The 11,341-nt window shown below is 56.7% G+C and overlaps 1 protein-coding gene across 1 annotated transcript; it reads right to left on the reverse strand.

Annotated features, from left to right (window-relative positions):
- Positions 1-5,610: 5,610 nt before the first annotated feature.
- Positions 5,611-9,342, reverse strand: KRT19 (keratin 19). The gene is made up of 6 exons (XM_068978156.1): positions 8,899-9,342; positions 7,166-7,248; positions 6,786-6,942; positions 6,321-6,482; positions 6,084-6,209; positions 5,611-5,952 (listed from the first exon to the last, which is right to left on the reverse strand). Exons 1-6 carry the CDS (start codon positions 9,313-9,315, stop codon positions 5,698-5,700), a joined length of 1,200 nt encoding a protein of 399 aa, XP_068834257.1. The 5' UTR covers positions 9,316-9,342; the 3' UTR covers positions 5,611-5,697.
- Between the last annotated feature and the right edge of the window lie 1,999 nt (positions 9,343-11,341).

An 11,341-nucleotide genomic window follows, 5' to 3' on the forward strand; every position in this document is an offset into this window, starting at 1 on the left:
CCTCCCCAGGGGGTGTGGGATTGCGTCTCCTCCCCCAAAGGGAAGCCAACTCCTTCTGCGTTCCTGACAAACACAGCTGCCTACACACCTCAGCGTGGCTGGTGTGGGGTTTTTCTTTTCTTCCTTTTTTTTTTTCTTTTAAATGCAACAAAGGAGATGATTCAGAATGAATGGTGTTTTGCCCCAGGCCATGATTTTAACACTTGGATTACAGGTTCATCTCTACACTCCAAGAGAAGGAAGGTAGGAACCTTGCATCACGTCTGCCAGGCCTCCGCCTGCCCTGTTAGTGGCTCAGGCCAACTCCTCCCTCGCCTGGACGTCTCTGCTGCTTCCAGCCTGGGACCCTCACCCCCAGGCAGCTGGCTCCTGGCTCGCAGTTTGGGAGTTCACTTCGCAGGGCTGCTGCATGTGGTGCCTTTCACAGATCCTGTGTCTAAGCCTGCCAGGCTCTGGGGATTGGTGGGCAAGGTGCATGGAAGAAGGTAGGGGCCATGGGCGTAAACTGAGGACGGGAGAGGGAGCCTGAGTCTGGTACCAGCTGAGGTGACCAGAGGGGCCAGCATCTGTCACCTCCCTGACCCTACAAATGGACTCTTCTCCTCCACCCTTCACCTCCTCTCCTCCCCCATCTACAGACCCCTCCTACTTCTCCAGCTCCCCCCGGCCCCCTGTCCCACTGCCCTGGCATTCCCACAAAAGCCAGCCAGCTCAGGGCTGACAAGGGGCTGATTGATAATCCCACCACCTGCCAACTACATGTCACTGAACCTTTACTTGCTCCTGGGACGAGTTGGGGCAAACCTCTGTAGATAAGATGGGAGCAAGTTCCAGAAAGCCCCTGCCTTCACCAGCGAGAGGCATGTCGCTGCACAGCGGGCCCAGATTAACCGTTTGTCCTGTGAAGCGCTGCGGGGCTGGGGAGGGGCTCAACCCAGAGGGCTGTACATGCCTGAGCACTGCCGGGAGGGCGGGGATGGGGAAGCCTGGCACGCGGACTGGAAGGCCCCTCTGAGATCTAGAAGGTCAAAGTACCACCTCAAAGAGCAAGTTGCGGAAGCCGGAAGGGTAGTCTAGCGCTCAGGAGAGCCCTCTGGTCTGCCACCAGCTCGGGGGCCTTGTGTGCGCAGAGACCTGTGGGCAGTGCCACTGGAAGCGTGGCCGGGCCCTCTGGCCTTGGCTCTGGGGTTTAGAGAGAGCCAGGGGTGGGGAAGTGGGCCAGATCAGGCCAGAGCACCAGGAGATTTCCTGGCCCAGAGCTGCGGCATCATGAAGCAGACGGCGCTCTGGAACCCCTCAAACCCAGGTTCAAGCCCGGCTCTGTCCGTCACTGCTTGGGAACCTTGGACTTGGAAATTTTCAAGTCTCAGTTTCCTTCTGGCAATGGATCCTCTCAACTCCCACTAATGGAGAAGCCCTGAAACCCAAGAGCCTCCATCCTGCTCCTCATCTTCTGAGGGGCCGGATAGGGGCATGCACATCCAATACTTAGGACTCCCATGTATCCCTCACTTGGGGGGACATTTTTTTTTTTTTTTTTTGCCCTTGAGCATTAGATCCGCCTGTGAGTGAGCATCTCACTCTTCCATATTCTTCCATAAGCATCACCTATGGGGCAATGCAGATCATTGTCATCATTGCTCTAATAACAGTAATCGTGTGCTTCCACTGCACACTTGATAATTTACAAAGCACTTCTACACCCATACCTCCTCTAATCCTTATGACTCAGAAGATATTCCCTGCCCCATTTCAGAAGGAATGAAAACGGGGCTCAGAGAGGGGAAGCCGTTTGTACAAGATGGCACAGCTAGCAAGGGGGCATCAACAGGACTCAGTGGACCCTCTGACACTTCAGTCAAACAGGGGACAGGAAAAGAAGGTACTCCCCTCCTCTGCCAGACCTCAGAATCCTGCACCTGGGCTGGGCTGATGGAGGGGTGGGGACGTCCTGGTGGGGACGGGGAGGGGTCTCCTTCCTCAGCATCATACTGAGCCCGCTGCTGAGTGCTGGGCCTGAACAGTGTGGTATTGTCTCGTGGATGAGAGGATATTGTCTTTTCCTCTGAAAGAAAAATAATCAAACTCAGATCAGCCATGGCTCATTAAAGCCTCTGCAGACATGACGGCCCCAGCAATTACCACGGGAACAATTACGTGCCATCACCCTGGGGTGAGAGAGGGCTGGACCCCAGCCACCTTCTCTCTGCACCCTGACTCACCTCCAGCAGCCCCTCAAGGGGGCTTTCTCTACACACTCTCAGGCCCAGGCCGAGTGGAGCTGCCCCAGTCACAAATCCTGTTTCGATCCAAACAGTTCCTATGAGCTCAAGGTCTGGGCAGCCGAGACCTCCTCATTAGCACCAGGAAGGGATGGCCAGGCGAGGGTGGAGATCAAGCTCCATTTGGCTCCTGCACAGACTGCAGCCTGGGGCCCTGGAGGCTGTGCCAGTTTCTGTCCTTGGCCCACTCCAGACAGACAGGCAGTCCCCAGAACCAGCTTTCCCTCCTCGGAATGGGACAGGGCAGTCCAGTGGAAAGAGCCTGGGCTGGACTCCATCTGGGTGTGACTAAACAGCTCTGAGCCAGGTTCACAACTTAAAATTGGATCATTTTCCCACTTACATGAGGTACAGGGAAGAGTCAAAAGCATAAAGACAGAAAGTGTAATGGTGTTGCCAGGGGTGGGGAGGGAGAACGGAGTGTTACTGTTTAATAGGTATAAAGTCTCATTTTTACAAGATGGAAAGAGTTATGAGGATGGAGGGTGGTGATGGTTGTACAACAATGTGAGTGTGTTTAATGCCACAGAACTGTACAGTGACAAATGGGTGAGATGGTGAAGTTCGTTATGAGTATTTTGCAACAATAAAAAAAAGAAAGGGAAAAAACCCACTCGCCTCATTAACACCGGCCCCAGCTACCGATCCACAGTGAGCATTCGAGGCACAGAGGGAGTGGGGGGGTCTCCATGGACGTTAGAATCCTCCCTCCCCGCCTCCGGTCCCCAGGGAGATTCTCAGGACAGAGAGTGCATGCCCTGGGGCCTGGAGAATTCCTCACTTCTCTTTTATTAGTTATGTGGCTGTGGGTAATCAACCCTCCTCACTCTGAGCCTCAGTCTACCAGTTGGAAAAATGGAAATAACTCCTGTCCAATCTGACTCACGATTGAGTGAGATGATGGACCGGAAGTGCTTGCACACTGAAGTGATTGTGATGACCAGCAGGCTGGGAAGACCCTCCCCTCCCCCACATCCCCTCCTCCTTCCTCTCTCTCCCTCTGCTCTACCCCAGCTTCTTCTGTCAACACAGTACCCTTCGTTTCAGCTCCCAGACTGAGATGGGAAAGTGCCCCCCACCCCATCCCCCCACACACAAAGGGAGGCTTTATTCCTGTCACCCAGACCTGAGACCCAGTCACCAGCCCCACCTGCGTGGGCCCAGACCCCGCCCCACAGCCACATTCCTGGAGCCTCTGGGGCATAGGGGAGGGTTTCAGCTCTGACAACAGAGGCTTTCATGAACAGGGGACAAATATCTCCGGGCAGTCCCAGCCTCGGGGTGCAGCCAGACCTCTGGTCTCTAGCTCCGAGGCCTCCACAGTGAGGTGGGAGGAGGGGACCGTAGGTGCCAATGTCCAGGATGTCCAGAGCGGGAAAAGCTGAGGAGGTGGCAGAAGGGACTCCTGTCCCCTGGCTGCTGCAGGGGAGACGGGAAGTGCTGGTCTGGGGTCACCAGTCTGTGATTTGAAGCAAGCTAATGAGACTACCTGGAGAAGGCAATGGCACCCCACTCCAGTACTCTTGCCCGGAAAATCCCATGGACTGAGGAGCCTGGTGGGCTGCAGTCCATGGGATTGTGAAGAGTCAGACACGACTGAGAGACTTCACTTTCACTTTTCACTTTCATGCATTGGAGAAGGAAATGGCAACCCACTCCAGTGTTCTTGCCTGGAGAATCCCAGGGACGGGGGAGCCTGGTGGGCTGTCGTCTATGGGGTCGCACAGAGTTGGACACGACTGAAGCGACTTAGCAGCAGCAATGAGCCTACCAAGTCCCATGGGAAATGGTAAGAAAAGCACCTCCTTCCGGATGAACACCCAGTGTGGCGGGGTCCGAGGTCTCCTCAGGGCAGTGCTGGGCACAAGGAGCAGCAAGAGTCAGTGTGTCCAGAGGAGAGTTCCTGCCTCACTTGGCCCCTCCCTCACAGGGTCGGCCTGCTGTTACAGACAGACCCACGGGCCTGAATAGACCCGCTAAGCTTGAACCTCTCGGCTGGGGAAAGTGTGACTTATTTACCTTTAATTGGCCTCTGTTCTTGGCAGCTGAGCTATAAACCACAGGGGCAGGACCATACCCACCCAAGGGCAGAGTTGCACCAGGAAGCTGGGACGTGCGTTCCCTTGTGGGCCCAGGACTGACCCCAGGCAAGCCACTTTGGAGGTCTGTGTGGGAGGTCCAGGTCACAACTGGGTCCTATTCCAGGCTCTGGGCCCAGGTATGGGCTGGTGGCCGTAAGAGGTTTATACAGGCTGCCAGGGGATGGATATTGTCAGTACACGTGCACGTACACGCCTTGACGGGGCAGCCTCTCCAGCCTGGCTCTGAGCTGATGCCTGCCCTCTGACCCAAAGTCTCAGCTTGTTTCTCCTTGAGTGTCAGGAGGACCTGCCTCAGGGGATCCCAGTCCTAGGCCTTCACACAGAGCAAGACTGGAATGTATTGAGGAAATGGCACAGGGGTTATCATCCTCCGAATCAGGGGTACAGGGGTGGCACCTGGGTTAAGAATCAGGAAATGTGGATTCTGGTCCTAGCTCTGCCATTAGTTGCTGTGAGGCCTTGGTCAAGTTATTTAACCTCTCTGAGCCTGTTTCCTGCTCTATATAGGATATAACTTGTTAAGTCATTTCAGTCATGTCTGACTCTTTGCACCCTATGGACTTTGATTAAATGGCACTTAGTAGGTGCTCAAAAAACATTAATTACAGATAAACACACACCAACCCTTGGGGGGAGTTCAGTGGGAAAAAAAAAAACACTAAATCTGGAAGCAAAAACCACAGTTTCAAATTGCCACCCTTGCCTTGCTTTAGAACAGTATAGATACACAACAAACATACAAGTCTGACTCTGTGACCCCATGGACTGTACCCCTCCAGGTTCCTCTGTGCATAGAATTCTCCAGGCAAGAAAACTGCAGTAGGTAGCCATCCCCTTCTCCAGGGGATCTTCCCAACCCAGGGATCTTCCCAACCCGGGGATCATACTTGGGTCTCCTTCATTGCAGGTGGAATCTTTACCATCTGAGTCACCAAGGAAGCCCTATCCTTCCATAAAATGGTAGCAATGCTTATTTCACAAGCTTGTTTTAGGGGACTGGTGAGATAAGTGAAGACCTCTGGAAAGTGAAATTATGGTAATAGCTACAGTTTGTAGGAGCCCTCCCTTTCCTTTCCTGGGACATGGTGTACTCTGGTTCAAATGAAACCTAAACAATAAAACCTAAACAGTGCCAAGGCCAGGCCCACCTCCATGGACTGAAATAAGAAACCCAACGTCCATCTTCCTTTGGGCCATAAAGTTTTATTGGCAGGTCAGGAGGAGAGACAAGGGTAAGGGTCCCTCCCCTCCCATGCCTCTACCCAGGGGAATTCCTTCTGCAGCAGAGCAGGAAAGCCAGGAGGCCACCGGACTCAGAGGGCCTTCGCAAGGGACAGGTCGTTGTAGTAGGCATCCTGGCCCTCCAGCAGGTTTCGGTAGGTGGCAATCTCCTGCTCCAGCCGGGTCTTGATGTCCATGAGGTGTTGGTACTCCTGGTTCTGCCGCTCGGTGTCAGCTCGCACATCACTCAGCTGGGCCTCGATACCACTGATCAGCGCCTGGATCTGCGCCAGCTGGGCTCCGAAGCGAGCCTCTGTCTCTTCCAGTGTGCCTTCCAGGGCAGCTTTCTGAACGCAGAGAGAGGGAAGAGGGCTCAGCAGAGCCTGGTGCCCAGGAAGGGTCCAGGCAGAGGCACCGCCCAGGCTGCCCAAGGCTACAAGGACATAAGTGTGAATCCCACAGGGCAGAGGGCACCTACCATGCTGAGCTGAGACTGCAGCTCAATCTCCAGACCCTGGAGGGTGCGCCGCAGGTCAGTGACCTCCGTCTTGCTGATCTGCAGCTGCTCCGTGTGGCCAGCGACCTCCCTGTTCAGCTCCTCAGTCTGCAATGAAAGGAGGCAGAGGGAATATTACTGAATCAGACTCTCGCCCAGGAGTATGAAGCCTCCTCTCCTTGCCACCTCTCCAGGGAGCACCTGCCTCCCCCTCCATACCTTGCTGGTGAACCAGGCCTCAGCATCCTTCCGGTTCTTCTCAGCCATGACCTCATATTGGCTTCTCATGTCACTCAGGATCTTGGCTAGGTCGATGCCCGGAGCAGAATCCACCTCCACACTGACCTGGCCACCCACCTGGCCCTTCAGCATACTGATTTCCTGGAAAGATACAGCAGAGATGGGCATGGCAGGGCCCAGAGCCTGCTGGGCCTGAGCCAGGTCACTCCCCGATACCCCAGGCCATGGTGGGGAGAGGCCGGTTTTCAGGTGCAGACCTAGGACCCAGCACTGGGGGACAGACGGAGTCACCACCATCTGCTGTTAGAACCCTTGAGAGCCACAATCCACACTCAGGGTCAGGTCAAGAGGCCCGCAAATGTGGCCACAGGCAGAGGATACAGGCTAAAAATCTTATCTGGGGAGCTGGGTTAGGGTGGATGGGATGCCCAGCATGAAACCCACCTCCTCGTGGTTCTTCTTCAGGTAGGCCAGCTCCTCCTTCAGGCCTTCAATCTGCATCTCCAGGTCAGTCCTGGCCAGGGTCAGCTCATCCAGCACCCGGCGCAGGCCATTGATGTCAGTCTCCACGCTCAGGCGCAAAGCTTGCTCCGTCTCAAACCTTTCAGAGGAAATAGTCGTAGTCAGGCCAGCATTTCCTCTGCACCTCTGAAGATTTCCCCACCTCCCCTGGGCTCAAGGCCCCATGGGGGATGAAAAGTGCTTTAGACCAGCTAGGGTAGGTGAGGGAAGCATCCATTTCCCGCCATGGCTCTGAGCCCCCAAAGGGACTGCCTCCCCTCCCCTGCTCTGGCTTCGGCAGCCCCAAAAGTAGAGACACTCACTTGGTACGGAAGTCATCTGCAGCCAGACGGGCATTGTCGATCTGCAGGACTATTTTGGAGTTCTCAATGGTGGCACCGAGAATCTGCGAGGCAGAATGCAAGAGGTTGGCACCAGTTCAGCATATGGGCAATGCCCACCCACTTTCTTCCCAGAGAACCAAAGAAGCACGCGTGCCCCCGGGTCCCTGGAGACCAAAGCTCCAGCCACCCCAGGCTGCCTGCTCTCTGGGCGGCCTTGAAATCAGTCCAGGCCTGAGAGCTGGAACAGGAGAAAATTACTACCAAGGAGGCTGACCCAGGGGGCAGGAGATGGGCAGGGGCAGGGGAGAGCGGTAAGCCTCAGAGGGAAAAGTTTCCAAGACCTGTACCCAGGGAAACTCCTAAGGGTCTTAGGGAGGCAGCCTCTAGTGATCTGCAGACCAGATGCAGCAAAAATAGGGGTTACCCCATTGTCCCACCCCTACTCAAAGCACATTCTGCCTTCAGGGAAGGGAATTTCTTGAGTATCTGTTAAGTGTCAGCACTTCGCACCTCCTCTTTTGGGTAAACTGTATTTCCTAGTGTAGGTCACTGTTTTACAAGTGTGAAAGCACTACCCTAGTTGTTTACATCCTAACTCTCATCTGGGGGACTGGTCTAGGCACCTGGCACCCATCACCAGGCCAGGCACAAGATGAGTCCTGGGCTATGTTGTGGGGGCTGTGTGTTTGGAGATCCAACATGTCTGCCTGCCAATGCAGGAGACACGAAACTTGGGTTCCATCCCTGGGTGGGGAAGATCCCCTGGAGAAGGAAATGGCAACCAGCTCCAGTAATCTTGCCTGGAAAATTCTATTGACAGAGGAGCCTGGGGCTACAGTCCATGAGGTCGCAACGAGTCGGGCACAACTGAGCATACTCGCAAGCATGCATGGCATATGAGACTGTTAAATGTCCCACTGGCTCCTGAAACATTTCTTCTGGACGAGCTCCCAGCTCCTGCTCTTCCCGGTAGGGTGGGCGGAGATCAAGCCCTACCCTGAAGGACCCTGAGCACCGCCCAGGAAGAGGCTGGAGCTGGGACCTGTCTCCACCCACAGAGCATTGGGCCTCCGCACACCGGTTGCATTCTACACTCTCACTCGGTCCAAGGGCCACAGTGAATGTCCCTCCTTGACCAGGGCCCAGAGTCGGCCTCTCCCATTCTTCCCAGAGCTCCTCAGAGTCCCAGGTGGCCCCCTGGGCAGACGAGGCCTTCAGCCTGAGCGTGAGGGAAACCAGACCCCCCGCTCCCGCCCGGAATAAAGGAATGCAGAGGGCCCCAACCGGGGACTGCAGGAGACGGGGCTGGCCTGGTGTGGACCGAATTTCTCCCTGGCCAAACTCTTGCATATTCCTGTTGTCCCGGCGACTCGGGCCTAGACCTCAGGGCAGCCCACATTGTGCCCCAACTCCTTCTGCTACTTCCGATCCCCTTTCCCAGGCCTAGCGGAGCGGAGCGCCTTCCTCCTCCAGCCCTGCCACACTAACCCGCCCCGCCCTCCAGGCTTCACTTCCTGGCCCATTGTCCTGCCCCTGCTCACCTGCCCGCTCCGCTCAGCCCCACCCTGTCGGCCTCCCACGTCCTAACGGGCTCGCTCCCTCCCCGCCCGGAGGTGGCTCGGGCACCCGCCGCCCCCGCCTCGGGCCTCGCCCGGCCCGCGGGGCTGGGTTTCCGCGGCAGGTGCACTTCCCCCAGCCGGGCCACCGCCCACCTGGTCCCGCAGGTCCTCGATGGTCTTGAAGTAGTGGCTGTAGTCGCGGGCGGGCCCGGGCCCCTGCTTCTGGTACCAGTCGCGGATCTTCATCTCCAGGTCGCCGTTGGCCTCCTCCAGGGCGCGCACCTTCTCCAGGTAGGAGGCCAGGCGGTCGTTGAGGTTCTGCATGGTGAGCTTCTCGTTGCCCGCCAGCAGCCCGTCGGACGTGGCCAGGGCGCCCGCATAGCCGCCGCCGTAGCCCCCGGAGGACGAGGACACGAAGCGGGCGGAGGACACGGACACGCCGCGGCCACCTGAGCCCCCATGGATGCTGGGCGCGCGGAAGGCGCCTCCAGCCCCGAAGCGCACGGAGCCGCCGCCCATACCCCCGAAGGACGAGGTGGACGAGGACTGGCGATAGCTGTAGGAAGTCATGGCGAAGGAGGACGAGGCGGCACTGGTCGGAGTGGCTGCGGTCGGCAGGAGGAGTGGCGAGAGGCCCTCACCTGGCGCCTTTTATGCCCGGGGCGGGCGGGGGAGGGGGAGGGGGGACGGTGTCAGGCGGCTATCTGAGCGCCCTGGAATTTGCAGGCTCCTGATTGCAAATAAGGGCGCTCTCCCCATTGGTCAGTTCCTGGCGGCTCAGCTTCTTCCTCTCCCCTCCCAGGGGCCAGAGGTTCCTGCCCGCCCGAGAGCTGCCCCACCCCAGCCCACTCCGAGCCCCAGCTCCACACCCCGCTAGCACACTCACCCTTGGACATCCCCGCAGTTCACATGCTGCCCCCCCCATTAAGATCACCCTGAGTTTGACACCCCCCAGGAATTACAGTCCTTCTGAGAGTACAGATCACTCACTCAGAGTACCCCTCCCCATCATACTCCGAGCCCCTTATGAGCAAAATTAAGCTCCCCAAAAGTACATTCTCCTGATTCCTACATCCCCCTGGGAATTACCACCTCTCTGAAGCTGTCCCTTGGGGCTCGCCCACACCCTGGCCCCCCTCAAATACCCCAGATGGAGGTACTCTGAGCTGCAACCTCCCAGGCCTCCTGAGACAAAGCCACCCCAGCCTGTTATGGCTGCACAGGGCCCCAGGGTGACAATAGGCTCCTGGGAACAGCTGTTGGGAGGGTATCTGCAACTGGACTGTAAAAAAGCACAATTACCCTGACCCCCGACCTGAGGGCTGATCCCCCATTCAGCGCCTCTCACCTCCTACCCACCCCTCTACCAGAACAACCCTCTACCTCCAACTCCAAAGGCATACCTTCTGAGCCTAAGCGAGTCAAGTAACACTCCTGAGTCTTTTAGCACCTGCTGCCCGGAGACAGGATAGCATCCCTCTGTCCTTGTGAGCATCTCCAAGCAGGGTGTCAAAGGCTGAATCCTCCCGGGTCTGTTTGTCCTGTCCTAGTACCCGGATGAATAGATGGATTGCCAGGGAGGGCACTCACGCTCACCGTGGAGAGTTTGGGTAATAGAGGAAGGTGCCCCTCCACCCCACACACCGCCCCGAGCCCGCTGTTCACCCAGCTCAGTTGTTCCACCCACCTCTTCAGTCGCCTTGGAGGCCCCCGTGCCAGGCACTGCAAGGTCCTGAAGCAACCTCACCCCAGTTCCTGTCCCCAGGGACCTCACTCCTCCTCACAGTTGTCCCCACAGTTCTTTCCCATCCTTATGCCAGAGCAGCCACCCAGTCTCAGGACAGAGGCCCCATGCCCTTTGGACAGGGTGGTAGGGACATGGGCCAGTTACTCTCGTTTTCCAGTGAAACCTTAGCCCTCCTCCTGCATTTGATCTCCTGGGTCACTTGTGAGTAAATGAAGACTTGTCCCCTGCCTCTGAAACCTGTCCCCGATAAACTATCTTCTGGCCACCAGTTTATTCAAGATCAGGGGTAGCAACAACACATACACATGCACACACACGCGCACGTATGTACACACCCTCGCCCACCAGGAGCAGCCCCAGGAAAGCCAGTCTGAGGCTGTTTAAACCAGTGAATCAGACCTGCAAAGTGGGTCCTGGGGCTCCCAGGGGGAAAGAAGACTCAAGGCCGGCCCTGAAAGCAGGGTGTGGCTGGGCCTTCACAAAGGTTGTAGCCGCCAGAGCTGGTCTGATGTGAGTCACTATTTGGCCCTGAGAAGGAGGCCTGCTCCTGGCGGGGGAGGGGGAAATTGGCCAGATAGTGGCTAGCATACCAAGCCCTGGCTGAAGTCTCTGCTTCTGAGCCTGATAGGAAGGTTTAGGACGGGACTTTGCGTTAGGAAACAAAGAATGGGACCAAGAGTTCTCCAGAGATTAAGTTCACCATCCTTCAGAAGAGCTTAGAGTCCCAGCCCCCTACGCCAGAGCCATAAGAACAATTGACTGCAGGGTAGTACCTTTTATAAAGTCTTTTCAGATCTCATTGGATCCCCACAGCCACCCAGTATAAAAGGTATTCTGATCCCCATTTTA

Source organism: Capricornis sumatraensis, chromosome 8 (assembly GCF_032405125.1).
Source record: "Capricornis sumatraensis isolate serow.1 chromosome 8, serow.2, whole genome shotgun sequence".
In the NCBI taxonomy this organism is placed as follows: domain Eukaryota; kingdom Metazoa; phylum Chordata; class Mammalia; order Artiodactyla; family Bovidae; genus Capricornis; species Capricornis sumatraensis.